Source organism: Diceros bicornis, chromosome X, assembly GCF_020826845.1.
Source record: "Diceros bicornis minor isolate mBicDic1 chromosome X, mDicBic1.mat.cur, whole genome shotgun sequence".
In the NCBI taxonomy this organism is placed as follows: Eukaryota; Metazoa; Chordata; class Mammalia; order Perissodactyla; family Rhinocerotidae; genus Diceros; species Diceros bicornis.
The window spans coordinates 132,533,357-132,550,627 of NC_080781.1; the positions used below are offsets into that span (position 1 = coordinate 132,533,357).

A 17,271-nucleotide genomic window follows, 5' to 3' on the forward strand; every position below is an offset into this window, starting at 1 on the left:
AATGCCTATTAACATTGGAAAGAACAGTAGAATAAAATTAGTAGAAAACCATTGGAAAGCCAGAGTAAAATGTAGTAAGAATAAGGATGGAAATGCAGTTGACAGGGGTAGTTTTCACATCCCTTGAAAACTAGAATGAGGTAGGCTAACAAGTACGTCAGCATCACCTACATGGTCCTTTTGCAGGCATGTCCAAACCAAGCGAGGATAATGGGATTTTGCTCAAGGCTCAGATTTTAGAGCAAGAAGGGGGCTTAGAGACAATGCTAACTCTCTCATTTTACACATGCAGCACTGAAGCCCATCAGGAGGAAGACACCTAGGGCCACTGAATTCATTGGTGGCAAATGATGGGAATGAAATCTAAGTGTTCTGAATCACCCTTTATTGTTCCTCACACACTCTTTGTTCTCATTTCCTATTGTTTCATTTATTTGTAACTCAATCTTAAGATCTCTGAAGGCAAATACCATTTTGTTCCACCTAAAAGCTCTTACTCAGTGTAACAACGTTTTGAACATCTACCATATTCACTCTAGTCACTGTGCACATCCAGCGCTGCCCATCACACCTTTCTGCCCTAATGGAAATGATCTATATTCGCACTGTCCAATATGGTCACCATGAACTATGTAGGGCTATTGAACACTTGATATGTGGCTACTGTGACTGAAGAACTGATTTCTTAATTCCGTTTAATTTTAATTAATTAAAATTTACATTTAAATAGCCACATTTAGTTAGCGGCTACTGCAGGGAGGGCTGCAGTGACTAACGGTAGTGACCGTAGAGGCTACAGTGTGCATCATAGGACTGGATCTGAGGAGGAATTAGCGGCCAAGCCTGGAGTCTGCATTCCAGTCAGGCCTTTTTGTTGGTCTGTGACGGGCACTCATGCTCCTGGCGCAGGCCTCGGGCCCCACTCATTCATTCAAAAACATTTCACAAGCACTAGCAGGGCCAGGGCTTGAGTGGGGGAGGGAAGACACAAGGCACCCTGCCAGCCGTTAAAAAGGGGCGGGGCCCGGGGGCGAGGGCTGGCACGTGCCGCCGTGGGGGGCCACGTAAGCGTCACTGCCCCGGGGGCTTCTGGGTCACGGATCGGCCGGCACTGAGGGTGCACCTCAGCTAGGCGGGAACCGAGAGCCATGCCTTCTGAGAGACGCACGTCGCGGGGGAGAAGGAGTCGCTCGAAGTCCAGGGCGCTGCGGGGGGAGCGCATAAGGCTGAGAGCCTGTGAGGCGGAGAACCTGTCAATGGCGTCGCCTCCAGGGAGCAGCAGTCCTGGGCGCCAGGCCGTCATGGCTGCCATGCCTCAGGCCAGCTGGCGGACGCCTCTGCGCGGCCTGCGCCGGGCTGGGACGCGCTACTCTGTGGTGAAGACGTGGGCCCAAAAGCACTTAAGGCTCCTCATGCTCGCCGGTTTGGCTCTGCTGCTGCTGGGCTACTACCTGAGTCCCGGTGAGTGCCCACTCCAGGCCGCGGGAGGGGGAGGCCAGGTCAGAGGCGACAGGGAGCTTAACAGCGCGGGCCGCGGCACCCCTCCCCCCCTTCCTCCCCCCCCCGCCCTTCCTCTCTTCTTCCCTCCCCCCATCCTCCCTCCCCCCGTCCCCCCTTCTTCCCTCCCCCCTTCCTCCCTCCCCCCTTCCTCCCACCCCCTCCGCCCTTCCTCCCCCCCCGCCCTTCCTCCCCCCCCTTCCTCCCTTTCTCCCCCCCTTTCCTCCCCCCTTCCTCCCTCCCCCTTCCGCCCGCCCTTCCTCCCTCCTCCCCCCCTTCCTCCCTCCTCCCCCCCACCACAGGCATGCCTTCCTTCCCTCCCCGTCTCCCCTCACGCCTGCCAGCCAGCTTCTTCCCGCCCACCTCCCCTCAGAGAGCCCCTCCCTCCCCAGCCCCCTTCCTAAAGGCCCACTCTTCCGCGTTTCCTCACAAAATTCTAACCTCCCTCACCTTCCTGCCTTTTAAAAAAATTTGAGGTGAAAATCACGTGACATAAAATTTTCTATTTTATAGTGAACAATGCAGTGACATTTAGTCTATTTAAACGTTGCACAGCCACCACCTCTATCCAGTTCCAAAATACTTTCATCACCCCGAAGTAAAACCCACACCCATTAATAATGCAGCCACTTTCCATTCCCCAGCCCCAGGCAGCCAGCGATCGGCTTTCTGCCTCTATGGATTGACTGATTCTGGATGTTTCATATAGTGGTAACATGTAATATATGTCCTTTTGTGTCCAGCTTATTTTACTTAGCATAATGTTTTCCAGATTTATGCATGTTGTAGTATGTATGGGTACTTTATTCCTTTTTATGGCCAAATAATATTCCATTGTGTGAATCTACTGCGTTTTGTTTATCCATTTATCAGTTGACGGGCATTTGGGTTGTTTGCAGTTGTTGAATATTGTGAATAATGCTGCTATGAATATTCAAGTACAAATTTTTGTGTCAACATGTTTTCAATTCTTGGACATATACTTAGGAGTGGAATTGCTGGGTCATATGGGAATTCCATTTTGAACTTTTTGAGGAAGTTCGAAACTGTTTTACAAAGTGGCTGAACAATTTTACTTTCCCACTGACAATGCACGAGGGTCCCGATTTTACCAACATTTGTTACCTCCTCCCCCTTTCAATTATCACCATCCTAGTGTGTGAGAAGTGAGATCTTATTATGGTTTGCAGTAGTATTTCTGTAATGACTAATGATGTTGAGCATCTTTTCATGTGCTTTTGGACGTTTCTATATCTTCTTTGGCGAAATGTCTATCCAAGTTCTTTGACCATTTTTCACTGGATTTTTTACGGTTTTGTTATTGAGTTGTAAGAGTTCTTTATATAATCTGGATATATGATTTGTAACTATTTTCTCCCATTCTGTAGGTTGTCTTTTCACTTTTTTGATAATGTTTTTTTGATGCACAAAAGTTTTTAAATTTGAGGAAGTCCGATTTATCTTTTTTTTTATTTTGTGACTTGTGCTTTTGGCATCATATCTAAGAATCCATTGCCAGATCTAAAGTCATGAAGATTTATTTTTATGTTTTCTTTTAAGAGTATTATGGTTCTAGCCCTTATATTAAGGTTGTTGATCCATTTTGAATTAATTTTTGTATATGGTGTGTATTAGAGGTCCAACTGTATTCTTTTGCATGTGGATATCCAGTTGTCTCAGCACCATTTGTTGAAGAGGCTATTCATTCCCCATTGAATGGTCTTGGCACCCTTGTTGAAAATCAGTTCACCATAGATTTATGGGTTTATTTCTGGACTCTTAAGTTATATTCATTTGGTCGATGTGTCTGTTCCCTAGGCCAGTACCATACTCTTTTGATTACTGTAGTTTTGTAGCAAGTTGAGAAATTGGGATATGTGAATTCGTCCGTTTTGTTCTTTATTCATATTGTTTTAAGTATTCAAGGCCCCTTGCAATTCCATATAAATTTGAGGATCAGCTTTTCCATTTATGCAAAAAGGCCATTGGAGTTTTGATAGGGATTGCACTGAATCTGTAGATCATTTTGGGCAGTATTGCCATCTTAACAATATTAAGTCTTTAAATCCATGAACATGGGATGTCTTTCCATTTAATTATGTCGTCCTTAATTTATTTTAGCAATGTTTTGTAGTTTTCAATGTACAAGTCTTTAACTTCCTTGGTTAAATTTATTCCAAGTTATTTTATTCTTTTGGATGCTATTGTAAATGGAATTATTTTCTTAGTTTATTTTTTGGATTGTTCATTGCTGATGTATAGAAGTGCAACTGATTTCTGCATGTTGATCTTGTACCTTGAAACTTGGCTGAATTTGTTTATTAGCTCTAGTAGTTTCTGTGGACTTTCTTTGAATATTCTATATGTAGAATCATGTTATCTGTGAATAGTTTTACTTCTTCCTTTACAGTTTGGATGCCTTTTATTTTATTTTATGTCATGTCCTAATTGCTCTGGCTAGAAGTTGCAGTACAAAGTTGAATAGCAGTGGCAAAAATGTGCATCCTTGTCTTGTTCCTGATCTTAGGGGAGAAGCTTTCAGTCTTTTACTATTGATTATGATGTAAGCTGTTGGTTTTTCATAAATGCTCTTTATCATATTGAGAAAAATCCCTTCTAGCTGTAGTTTGAGTGATTTTATCATGAAAGGTATTGGATTTTGTCAAGTGCTTTTTCTGCATCGAGATGATCACATGAGGTTTTTTCCCTTCATTCTGTTAACGTGGCGAATTACATTGATTTTCTTATGTTGAACCACCCTTGTATTCCTGTAATGAACCCCACTTGGTCATTGTATATACTCTTTTTAATATGCTGTTGCACTTGGTTTGCTAGTATTTTGTTGAGACATCTATATTTGTTTGCATCTATATTCACGTGTGATGTTGGTCTGCAGTTTTCTTCTGGTGTCTTTGTCTGGCTTTGGTATCAGGTTAATACTGGCATCATAGAATGAGTTAAAAAGTCTTCCCTCCTCTTCCTTTTGTATATGGGACACTGCCACAGTATGGCTTGATGAGTGATGTGTAGGTCTGTGCCCAGGACCTGAACCCGCAAACCTTGGGCCGCTGAGGGGGAGTGTGCGAACTTAACCATTATACCACCAGGCTTGCTCCCCTCCTTTTCTATTTTTTGGAAGAGTTTGAGAAGGATTGGTGTTAATACTCCTTTAAATATTTGGTAGAAATCAACAGTGAAGCCATCTTCTACTAGACTTTTTTTTTTGTTGAGTGGTTTTGATTAGTGTTTCAATCTCTTTACTTGTTACAGGTCTTCTCTTAAAAGTTTTCATTCCCTAACCTCCTTTCACAAATGACTAAATACCCTCACCAACTCTCATAAATACCTTTCTTTGCCTAATGAATGGCTTCCCTCCCTCATTTATCCTAAGGCCTTCTTTTCTTTTCTTTTTTTTTTAGTTGCAGTAACATTGGTTTATAACATTATGTAAATTTCAGGTGTACATCATTATACTTCTATTTCTTCTTAGATTACATGACGTTCACCACCCAAAGACTAATTACAATCCGTCACCACACACACGTGCCTAATCATCCTTTTCACCTTCCTCAGTCCCCTGTTCCCCTCTGGTAAGCACCAATCCAATCTCTGTCTCTATGTGTTTGTTTGTTGTTGTTTTTATCTTGTACATATGAGTGAGATCATAGAGTGTTTGACCTTCTCCCTCTGACTTATTTCGCTTAGCATAATATGCTCAATGTCCATCCATGTTGTCACAAATGGCTGGATTTCGTCATTTCTTATGGTTGAGTAGTATTCCATTGTGTATATATACCACATCATCTTTATCCATTCTTCCCTTAATGGGTACTTGGGTTGCTTCCAAGTCTTGACTATTGTCATGCTGCAGTAAACACAAGGGTGCATGTAGTTTTACGCATGCATGTTTTCATGTGCTTTGGATAAACACACAGCAGTGGAACAGCTGGATAGTAAGGTAGTTCTATCCTTGATTTTTTGAGGAATCTCCATACTGTTTTCCATAGTGGCTGCACCAGTTTGCACTCCCAACAGCAGTGTATGCGAGTTCCCTTCCCTCCACATCCTCTCCAACACTTGTTTCCTGTCTTGTTAATTGTATCTGTTCTGAGGGGAGTGACATGATATCTCATTGTAGTTTTTATTTGCATTTCCCTGAATAGTTAATGATGTTGAACATCTTTTCATGTGCCTGTTGGCCATCTGTACATCTTCTTTGGAGAGATGCATTTTCAGGTCTTTTGCCCATTTTTTATTAGGTTGTTAGTTTTTTTGTTGTTGAGATGTATGAGTTCTTTATGTATTTTGGAGATTAACCCATTATTGGATATATGGTTTGCAAATATCTTCTCCCAGTTCTTAGGTTGTCTTTTCGTTTTGTTCACGGTTTCCTTTGCTGTGCAGAAGGTTGTTAGTTTGATATAGTCCCATTTGTTTATTTTTTCTGTTGTTTCCCTTGCCCGGTCAGACATGGTACTTGAAAATATGTTGCTAAGACCAATGTCAAAGAGCGTACTGCCTATGTTTTCTTCTAGAAGTTTCATGGTTTCAGGACTTACGTTCAAGTCTTTAATCGATTTTGAGTTAATTTTTGTGTATGGTGTTAGGTAATGGTCTGCTTTCATGTTTTTGTATGTGGCTGTCCAGTTTCCCCAACACCATTTATTGAAGAGACTTTCCTTTCTCCATTGTATGTTCTTGGTTCCCTTGTCGAAAATTAGCTGTCCATAGATGTGCGGGTTTATTTCTAGGCTCTCAATTCTATTCCATTGATCTGTGTGTCTGTTTTTGTGCCAGTACCATGCTGTTTTGGTTACTATAGCTTTGTAGTATACTTTGAAATCAGGCAGTGTGATAACTCCAGCTTTGTTCTTTTTTCTCAGGATTCCTTTGGCTATTCGGGTCTTTTGTTGTTCCATATAAATTTTAGGATTCTTTGTTCTATTTATGTGAAAAATGTTGTTGGAAGTTTGATAGGGATTGCATGGAATCTATAGATTGCTTTAGGAAGTATGGACATTTTAATTATGTTAATTCTTCTAATCCAAGAGCATGGTATATCTTTCCATTTCCTTGTGTCTTCTTCAGTTTCTTTCAACAATGTTTTATAGTTTTCAGTGTACAGATGTTTCACCTCTTTGGTTAAGTTTATTCCTAGGTACTTTATTCTTTTTGTTGCAATTTTAAATGGGATTGTGTTCTTAATTTGTGTTTCTGCTACTTCATTGTTAATGTATAGAAACGCAACTGATTTTTGTTTGTTGATTTTGTATCCTGCAACTTTGCCATATTCATTTATTATTTCTAAAAGTTTTTAGTGGATTCTTTAGGGTTTTCTATATATAAAATCATGTCATCTGCAAAGAGTGACTGTTTCACTTCTTCCTTTCCAATTTGGATCCCTTTAATTTCTTTCTTTTTTTTTTTGAGGAGATCAGCCCTATGCTAACATCTGCCAATCCTTCTCATTTTTTGGTGAGGAAGACTGGCCCTGGGCTAACATCCGTGCCCATCTTCCTCCACTTTATATGGGACGCCACCACAGGATGGCTTGCCAAGCAGTGCGTTGGTGTGCACCCAGGATCCGAACCGGTGAACCCCAGGCCGCCGCAGCAGAGCACGCGCACTTAACTGCTTGCACCACCCGGGCGGCCCCAGATCCCTTTAATTTCTTTTTCCTGCATGATTGCTCTGGCTAGGACTTCCAATACTCTGATAAATAGGAGTGATGAAAGTGGGCAACCTTGTCTGTTTCCTGTTCTTAGAGGGATAGCTTTCAGTTTTTCACCATTGAGAATGATATTAGCTGTGGGTTTGTCATATATGGCCTTTATTATGTTGAGGTAACTTTCCCTCTAAACTCATTTTATTCAGAGTTTTTTTTTATCATAAATGGATGCTGTATCTTGTCAAATGCTTACTCTGCATCTATTGAGATGATCATGTGATTTTTATTCTTCATTTTGTTAATGTGGTGTATCACGTTGATTGATTTGTGAATGTTGAACCATCCTTGCATCCCTGGAATAAATCTCACTTGATCATGATGTATGACTTTTTTAATGTATTATTGTATTTGATTTGCTAGTATTTTGTTGAGGATTTTTGCATCGATGCTCATCAGTGATATTGGCATGTAATTTTCTTTTTTGTGTTGTCCTTGTTTGGTTTTGGTATTAGGGTAATGTTGGCTTCATAGAATGAGTTAGAAAGCTTCCCCTCCTTTTCAATTTTTTGGAATGGTTTGAGAAGGGTAGGTATTAAGTCTTCTTTAAATGTTTGGTAGAATTCACCAGGGAAGCTGTCTGGTCCTGGACTTTAATTTTTTGGGAGGTTTTTTGCTTACTGTTTCAATCTCCTTACTGGTGATTGGTCTATTCAGATTCTCTATTTCTTCTTGATTCAGTGTTGGAAAGTTGTATGATTCTAAGAATTTATCCATTTATTCTGAATTATCCAGTTTGTTGGTATATAGCTTTTTGTAGTGTTCTCTTATAATCTTTTGTATTTCTGAGGTGCCCGTTGTAATTTCTCCTCTTTTCATTTCTGATTTTATTTATTTGAGCCTTCTCTCTTTTTTTCTTGGTGAGTCTAGCTAAATGTTTGTCAATTTTGTTTATCTTTTCAAAGAACCGTCTCTTGGTTTCATTGATTTTTTTCTATTGTTTTTTTAACTCTCTATTTCATTTATTTCTGCTCTGATTTTTATTATTTTCCTCCTACTACTGATTTTGGGCTTTTTTTGTTCTTCTGTTTTCAGTTCCTTTAGGTGCACTGTTAGATTGTTTATTTGAGATTGTTCTTATTTGTTGAGGTAGGCCTGTATTGCTATAAACTTCCCTCTTAGAACCACTTTTGCTGTATCCCATAAATTCTGGCATGTCATGTTTTCATTTTCATTTGTCTCCAGGTATTTTTTGATTTCTCCTTTGATTTATTCATTCACTGAATTGTTGTTCAGTAGCATTTTGTTTAGTCTCCACATATTTGTGGCTTTTCTGGTTTTCTTCCTGTAGTTGATTTCTAGTTTCATACCGTTGTGGTCAAAAAAGATGCTTGGTATTATTTCAGTCTTCTTAAATTTATGGAGACTTGTTTTGTGGCCTAATATGTGATCAGTCCTGGAGAATGTTCCATGTGCATATGAAAAGAATGTATTCTTCAGTTTTTGGATGGGATGTTCTGTATATATTTCCTAAGTCCATCTGGTCTAGTGTGTGGTTTAAGGCCAGTGTTTCCTTATTGATCTTCTGTTTGGATGATCTATCCATTGGTGTAAGTGGAGTTTAAAGCACCCTACTATTATTGTGTTAGTGTCTATTTCTCCTCTTACATCTGTTAATCACTTTATGTATTTCAGTACTCCTATGTTGGGTGCATAGATATTTATAAGTGTTGTATCCTCTTGTTGGATTGTTCGGTTGATCATTATATAGTGCCCTTGTCTCTTGTTACAGTTTTGTTTTAACGTCTATCTTGTCTGATATGAGTATTGCTACCCCAACTTTCTTTTCATTGCCATTTACATGGAGTATCTTTTTCCATTCCTTCACTTTCAGTTTGTGTGTGTCTTTAGGTCTGAAGTGTCTCTCTCGTATGCAGCATATATATGGGTCTTGTTTTTTTATCCAATCAGCCACCCTATGCCTTTTGAGTGGAGCATTTACCTGGTGACATTTAAAGTAGCTCTTGATAAGTATGTGCTTACTGCCATTTTTTACTCTTTTTCCGGGTGTTTTAGTAGTTGTTCTCTGTTCCTTTCTTCTTCTCTTGCTCTCTTCCATTGTGGTGTGATGGCTTTCTTTAGTATTATGTTTAGCTTCCTTTCTCTTAGTTTTTTTGTGTATTTATTATAGGTTACTGGTTTGTTATTACCATGAGGTTCATGTATAATAACCTACGTATACAGCAATCTATATTGTTGATGGTCTTTTTAGTTTGACCTCTTTCCAAAAGCTCTACTCCTTTACTCCCCTCCTCCCACATTTTATGTTTTTGATATCATATCTAACCTCCTTTCTGTGAGTTTTTATCCATTACTCTCTTATCATGAAAATAGATAATTTTTTTCCTATTTGTGGTCTTCTTTCTCCCCCTTAAATAAGTCCCTTTAGCATTTCTTGTAGGACTGGTTTCTTGGTGATAAACTTCTTTAATCTTTGCTTGTCTGGGAAACTCTTTATCTCTCCTTCTATTCTGAATGATAACCTTGCCGGGTAGAGTATCCTTGGCTGTAGGTTTTTTCCTTTTAGCACTTATATATATCGTGCCACTCTCTTCTAGCCTGTAATGTTTCTGCTGAGAAGTCAGCTGATAGCCTTATGGGGTTTCCTTTGTATGTAACTTGTTGCCTTTCTCTTGCAGCTTTTAGGATTCTCTTTATCTTTAATTCTGGACATTTTACTTATGATGTGTCTTGTTGTGGGCCTCTTTGGGTTTATATTTTTTGGTGTTTTCTGTGCTTCCTGTACTTGGATGGCTGTTTCTTCCTTAGGTTAGGAAAGTTTTCAGCTATTATTTCTTCAAATAGATTTTCTGCCCCTTTGTCTTTCTCTTCTCCTTCTGGGACACCTATGACATGGATATTAGTGTGCTTGATGTTGTCCCAGAGGTTGCTTAGACTGTCCTCACTCTTTTTAATTCTTTTTTATCTGTTCAGCTTGGGTGATTTCCTCTAGTCTTTCATCCAGCTCACTGATCCGTTCTTCTGTATCATCTACTCTGCCTTTGAGTCCCTCTAGTGAATTTTTCATTTCCAATATTGTGTTTCTCATTTCTGATTAGTTCTTTTTTATATTTTTCATTTCTTTGTTGACATTCTCACTGAGTTCATCCATTCTTCTCCCAAGATCAGTGAGCATCCTTATGATTCTTTTTCAGGTAGATTGCTCATTTCTGTTTCATTTAGTTCTTTTTCTGGGGTTTTGTCCTGTTCCCTTACTTGGAATGTATTCCTTTGCCTCCTCATTTTGCCTCTTTCTCTGTGCTTGTATCTGTGTATTAGGTAGGTCAGCTACGTCTCCTGATCTTGGAGAGGTGGCCTTATGTAAGAGATGCCTTATGAGGCCCAGCAGTCTGCTTCCCTCTCATCACCAGTTCCAAATATTCCGTGATTGACCCCCATGTGGGCTACTTGTGTCCTTCTGTTGTGGCAGGCTTGCTCTTGCTGTAGGTGCCCAGGGAGGCTGAGCTGTCCCCCTGGCTGGCTGGTTGTAATGCTCAGCTGCATGTGGTTGTTGTGGACCCTTCACTCTCTTTATTGGGTGTGAGAAGCCCCAGCACAGTTGGCTGCAAGGTCTAATAGCACATTCCTATTGCAGTTTTTCTAAGTGAGTAGGCCCCCAGTGTGACTGCTTGTTAGGCTCAGGGGCTTATAATTGTTATAGGCCTCCGGCCTATAAGGCTGTTGTCAGCTCTCTGAGGATTGCAGCTGGGTGGGGCTAGCCACAGGTGTGGGAGCACCCAATTGTTTCAGGCTTTGGAAGGTAGGGCCGATCAAGGCTTTCTTTTCATTATCTCTCATCACATAGTGCTAACCTCTGTTACCTCACCACTCCAAGTACTAACCTTCACCACCTCTTCTCTTAAAGCTCTTCCACCTCTAACCTCACCTTACTAATACCCCTTACCTCACCACTCAAATTCCTTCCTCCATCACCTCCCTTCACAAAAACCTTTCCTTGCTCACTTCCCTTCACAAAGGGCTTCCCTTCTTTCATGATTGCCTTCTGTGCCTCCTCTATCCTTACAGTTGACTTCCCTCCTTCACCTCCTCCCTCATAGGCCTCCTTCCCTCAAGTCCTCTCACAAAGTAGGAACTTGCCTTTTCTCATATAGTATAGTCATGTGTCACTTAATGACGGGTATGTTCTGAGAAATGTGTCGTTAGGCGATTTTGTTGTGTGAACATCATAGGATGTACTTACACAAACCTAGATGGTATAGCCTACTACACACCTAGGCTATACGGTACTCATCTCATGGGACCACCATCATATATGTGGTCGTTATTGACCGAACTGTCGTTATGTGGTGCATGACTGTATTAAACTCCCTCACCTCCTTTCTCAGAGAACTTCCCTCCTTTACTCATACTCATAAAGGCCTTCCTTCTGTCACCTCACTTCACAAATGCCTTCTCTCTTTTACCCTCACAAATGCCTTCCCTCCCTCATCACCACTCCAAAAGTTCTTCTTAACCTTCAATCAAGGTACTTTCATTCTTCAATCTTCCCACAGTGTCTTTCTTTTGCTCACCTTACCAGTCTTCTCTCCCTTACTCAATAGCCTTTCTTCTTTATCTTACAAAGCCCTTCCTCCCCTCACTCAAGGTCTTCAATCCCTGACCTCCCTTTTAAAATGCCTTCATTCTCTTACATCACATTGTCCTTCTCTCTCTAACCTACCTTCACAAAAGCCTTCCCTCCTTCAGTCAAAGTACTTCCCTTTCCTCCTTATTTACCTACCCTCCTCCAGGCCTTTATTCATCCTCCTCTCTGATGCCACTTTCAGCCCTCCAAAGGCCCCCCTTCTCCCCACTCACGAATTTCCCCTCCCTCATCACCCAAAGGTACTCTCTCCTTCTTCCCCCAAAGTCTTCTTTTCCTCTTTCTACTCAATGGTCTTGCTGCCTCATGTTCCTGACTCAATGTCTTTCCCATCTCCTCCTTCAAATCTTTCTTGCTCCCTGCTCAAATACTTTCCCTTTCCCCATAGACTTCTCTCCTTAGCTCCAAGATGGTCTCTCAAAAGAGCGTTCTCTACCTTACCTCCCATGGCCTGCCCTCTCTTCTAACCCCCTCACAGTGGTGTTCCATTTCCGCATCTGCATAAAGGCTTTGGCTTTCCCACAGGCTTTCTCTCTCCCTCAAGCTCCAGCCTCAAGCCCAAAGACTTTCCACCATCCTCACCTCTAATCTCAATGACTTCTCTCTCCTTGCCCTCCCCAGAGGCCTTCTATCGCCTCCCTCCAACCAAGGTCCTCCCACAGTCAAAGAAAGAGGCAAAAATTTGGCAGAGGCATTGTAAGTAAAAGGAACAGAGACTTCTATATACTATGTCACAACTGCATGCATGGCTTTATAACTTTTTGTGAGGGATGAAATTCAAAGTTAAATAAAGTATATGCTAGGCGTCCTTTTATAAACTATTTTAAATAAGTTAGAAAAATATGATTTCTGCTGTTTGAAAAATATTTTAGGATACTTTTTAATGATCTTTTATAAATCATATTACTTCAAATTGTTCATACTTATTTTTCCTACTATTCATCTAAAACACCAAAGTGTTTCTGAATTACTTTACTGTCCTTGTAAACATTAGTTATAAATATGACTGAGAGCCTTACAAACTGAGAGCTTTTTCATTCTCTGAAAAAGTAAGTTAAAAAAACAAAACTATAAATTGCACCTTATTTTTTCTTAGTCCATGAGTTCTTCATTTTCTATTTCTATGTTGAGTAGAACTCTTACAAAAAAAGAATACTGTTATTCAGTGTGATTTCTTTATTTCCATGAAGACTTTTTCCAATATAGGTTTAACATGTTTTCTCCTAAAATAATCCATGATTCATTCTTCATATTGTCAGATTTCCCAGATTCCCAGGAGGTAATATGTGACTGGATGGATTAAATATCATTTTGCATTTAAAATGACTTAACCCAATTAATGTGACTAAATGCACTGTTATTGGTTTAATTGTGTCCCCCCCACAAAAAAATGTTGGAATTTTAACTCCTGGTACCTCAGAATGTGACCTTATTTGGGGATAAGATTTTTATAGAGGTAATCAAGTTAAAATGAGGTGAGCCCTAATCCAGTATGACTAGTGTCCTTATAAAAAAGGGGAAATTTGGACACAGAGATAGACATTCATAGAGGAAAGACTAAGCACCACATAACGACGTTTTGGTTAATGACAGATTGCATATACGATGGTGGTCCCATAAGATTAGTACCATATAGCCTAGGTGTGTAGTAGGCTATACCATCTAGGTTTGTGTAAGTAGACTCTATGATGTTCACACGACAAAATCACCTAACAGTGCATTTCTCAGAAAGTAGCTCTGTCATTAGGCAGTGCATGATTGTATATAAATAGACACAGGGAGAAAACAACCATCTACAAGCCAAGGAGAGAGGCCTTCCCTCACAGCACTCAGAAGGAACCAACAGTGTTGACATGTTGATTTTGGGCTTCTAACCTCTAGAACTGTGAGACAATAAATTTCTGTTGTTTTTAAGCCACCCAGTTTATGGTACTTTGTTACAATGACCCTAGCAAACTAATACACACTGAGAGGTAAAATAATTTGGCCATGGCTCTGGAATATTATGGTGAAAGGAGGGCACATAATCCTAGAGCTAAAATTCCCCTTCTTCTTCCTAGACAGACCCTTCTGAGTTCTCTTAGATTTAATGCCACCAAGGGGGATTGAGATTGAAGGAGCTGAGGTAACTCTGGGATATCTCCAGTTTGTATTGTCATTTGGAGTCCCAAGCCACATTGCTTTTCAGGTTATATTTTTACAGAAAGCATATAGACTAGTGGCATACAGGATGAGGAGACTAGCAGAATGGGGACTGGGATTATGATCCTACCTCCTCCACCAATTCTCTGTAACTTATTGGGTCAGTCCCTATTACACATTCTTTTTGGGGAGATTAAAAAAAGGAGAAATAAAGATTGACTAATAGATAATATTTTCAGAATGCTTTAGCTTCATGGACAAAACCACGTGACTAGTTTCTGTGTCATTATATTAGAATACTTCATTTATTTGTTATCCTCGGGGAGTGAATGAGGCAGTGCACATAGATAGAACGTCTGGCTGCCTGCCATGTACCTCATTAAGCACCAAGCTTGCTCTTGCTTTAACCATTTGTGCATGTGGTATAGTTGGAGGAGCCCTGGACTAGGAATTAGGAGACCCGAGTTGTCTTGATTCTGCCACTGATTTGCTGTGTGACCTTTGATGGGTCACTTCACCTCTTTAGGCTTCAATTACCTTGTCTAAAAATTGAGGATATTTCACTAGATGGGTGTTTCTTTTGCCTCAGTAGTTTGTATAATACCTTCACAACTCTTGGTTATCTTAATGCTACCCATTCTTCCTATTTTCCTTTACAGTGCCTCACTTTTTTACATAAATATAGTTATTTTAAAAGGAAACTGTAGCACAGTTATAAGTGGAAAAACTGGACATATTTGCTATTGAGAGAATTATTTATAAAAATAAATATCCCCAAAACAAAGTAATATTATTAAATTTAAAATTATAAACAATAAAAATAAATTATGAAAGACATATGACAAAATATTTACTCATTTTACATTGTACTAAGCACTTTGTGCGTGACTTCATTTAATCCTTACAATCCTTCAAAATGTCCTTCAAAATCCATTTTGCCGATGAGTAAACTGAGGCAAAGAGAAGTTTACTGACTTGCTCAAGTGTACCAACTAGTATGTGGCAAAGCCAGGATGCAAATTCAGGTCTGTTTGAGGCCAAGGCCCAGAAAGACTGCAGCATAGGTAGACCCTCAATTTACTGAAGCCTCAGCAGAATCCTTTCCAAGCTGATACCATTAGCCACTGTTCCCATTCTGTCTCCTTACTCTTTTATCTAGTTCCTCATCTGAGAGACCTCACTGCACAGCAGGGCTGGCAACATAATTTGCAAAATGAAAGTGCAGGGTCCCTGGTTCAAAATTTCTTATGAATTTCAAGACGATAGGAGAACGTTAAACCAATTGCGGGGTCCTTCTAAGAGCCGCACTGTAGATTGCACAGGTTGCATGCCCATGAAGCCCACAGCTTTTTTTTTTTTGCAGCAGAGAGAGAGGGTTTAATAATCACAGGGCAGCCAAGTGAGGAAACGGGAGAATGAATCTCAAATCCGCCTCCCTGAAAATAGGGACTCAGGGATATTTATGGGGTAGGGGGCAAGGTGGTCTGAAATGATTGGAGGTGAGGAGAGATGAGGTAAGTGATGATCTGCGCAAGCGTAGTCAGTCTTCATGCTTCTTCATAGGACGCACGTTCACAGAATGGCGGTGTTAGCGTGCCCTGAGGGTGGAGTTCCAACCTCTTGCTGTCAAAAGGTTGCTTATCAGATGCATGTCTGCGTGGGCCCAGTTAATGAGTTGGTAGTCTCAATAAGGCCTGAAGTGGACAAGGGGTTCAGTTCCACATTACTGGTTTATTATAAGAGGATATACAACTCAGGAACAGCCAGATGGAAGAGATGCATAGAGCAAGGTGATACAGCTTGATACAAGGTTGACATAAGGGAAGCCACATTGTAGGAAGGAAACCATATTGTAACTGAATGACCTCTCTGCCCACAGCTTTGAGTCTAGTTTTTTTCCTTTGAAATGTAGTTAGATTTTCAGTCTTTTTTTTTGTAACAGGGAAATTAAAAAATAAAAATTCTCTGTGACGGGGAGACATAATTGGTTCTTTACCATTTCTTGCTGCCATTTAAGGAAGCTGGCTCCTAGTCTTTTGTTTGCTGAGCATATTAATGAGTGTACAGATGCAAATTAGATGCATAGAGGATGAAATTATTCTGCATAGGAAAAACGATGGGGGAGGGGAAAGAGACTGGAGCCTGATAGGGTGGAGAGGATGATCTGAGAAGACCTGGGCACTGGCTGATGGGAGATTTTAGAGAGAGCAAAGGACAGTTGCTCCCAGGGAGGAAAGAACAGGGATGTTAAAGGGAATTTTATAAAGGTTGCTGTATGGTGAGTGATGTCAGTCTTGTTTGGTGTCATGGTAGTTTTGATGTGCTAGTTATATATATTTTTTCTTCACTTTTAAAGTAAGCACATAAATAGCAAAGATTAGATATATCCGTAAATGTTCAAGTGTGTTTCACCTAAAAATCAACTCATCTAATGATGATGGTACTCACACCACACTTTGGAAAATATTACCCGTTAATTTGTAAATAGTTGTCTTTCAGAGTAGGGAAGAAACCAGTGGTAGAGGAAGGGCAGGTTAAACACTCTGGAGACTTTTGGTTCAGGCTGCCACTGATGATACCTATTTTAGTAAATGTTTAATTCCCTCCTCCATCTCAAATGCTTCTTGAAATGACCAAAAGATCTATAATGGTTGAATACCCAGAGAACCAAGAAGGATGCCATCTGCCATCGATAAGCCAGAAATTTGGAGAGATTTCTGAAAGATAGAATGAAGCCAGGCCAGACACTACTGAGAGAAGTTGCAGTAACCTGTGTTTCACCTCAAGCTAAGGCCAAGCCTGTCTGGGAGGGGTCGGAGGCAAGGGTACTCTGAGTTGGGTATCAGCCTCTATCCTGGAGGGACTCCAGAGAGTGTACCATCTGGGGAAGATAACCTAGAGTGGAGACTCAGGCCGGTGTGCTACTGCCAGCAAACACTTCCTTGAGATGGTGTGTTGAGTCCAGTGGCAACAAAGACAGTCAATTAGGGAAGTTGGGCACCAAGTGAACAAATAGCAGTACATAACACAGGTCCTGTCAAAGCTGCTTCCAACAGTAGCTCCTTTGCTGTATAGTATGCCTGGCAATATTAATCTCATTTTTTGTCCCCTGTGCTGGAAGCACTCTTCCAGGCCCTTTGTGTGGCTGTCTTCTTCTAATCTTTTTTTTTTTTTTTTTAGCTTAAATATCATCTCAGAGAGGCCAGGCCCTATTTAAAGTAGGTCCTCTACCTTACACTGTATTGGTATCGACTTTCTTCATAGCATTCATTATAATTTGTAATTATTTAATTTGTTAGTTTAC

At 40.4% G+C, this 17,271-nt stretch overlaps 1 protein-coding gene across 3 annotated transcripts in view; it reads left to right on the forward strand.

Moving 5' to 3' along the window:
• Nucleotides 1–1,108: 1,108 nt before the first annotated feature.
• FMR1NB (FMR1 neighbor) overlaps nucleotides 1,109–17,271 on the forward strand; it is a 36,709-nt gene continuing 20,546 nt past the window's right edge. For all 3 annotated transcript variants that reach the window (XM_058534864.1, XM_058534865.1, XM_058534863.1), the window contains exon 1: nucleotides 1,109–1,461. In XM_058534864.1, coding sequence (XP_058390847.1) covers nucleotides 1,149–1,461 — 313 coding nt within the window. In that variant the 5' untranslated portion in view covers nucleotides 1,109–1,148. The remainder of the gene's footprint in view (nucleotides 1,462–17,271) is intronic.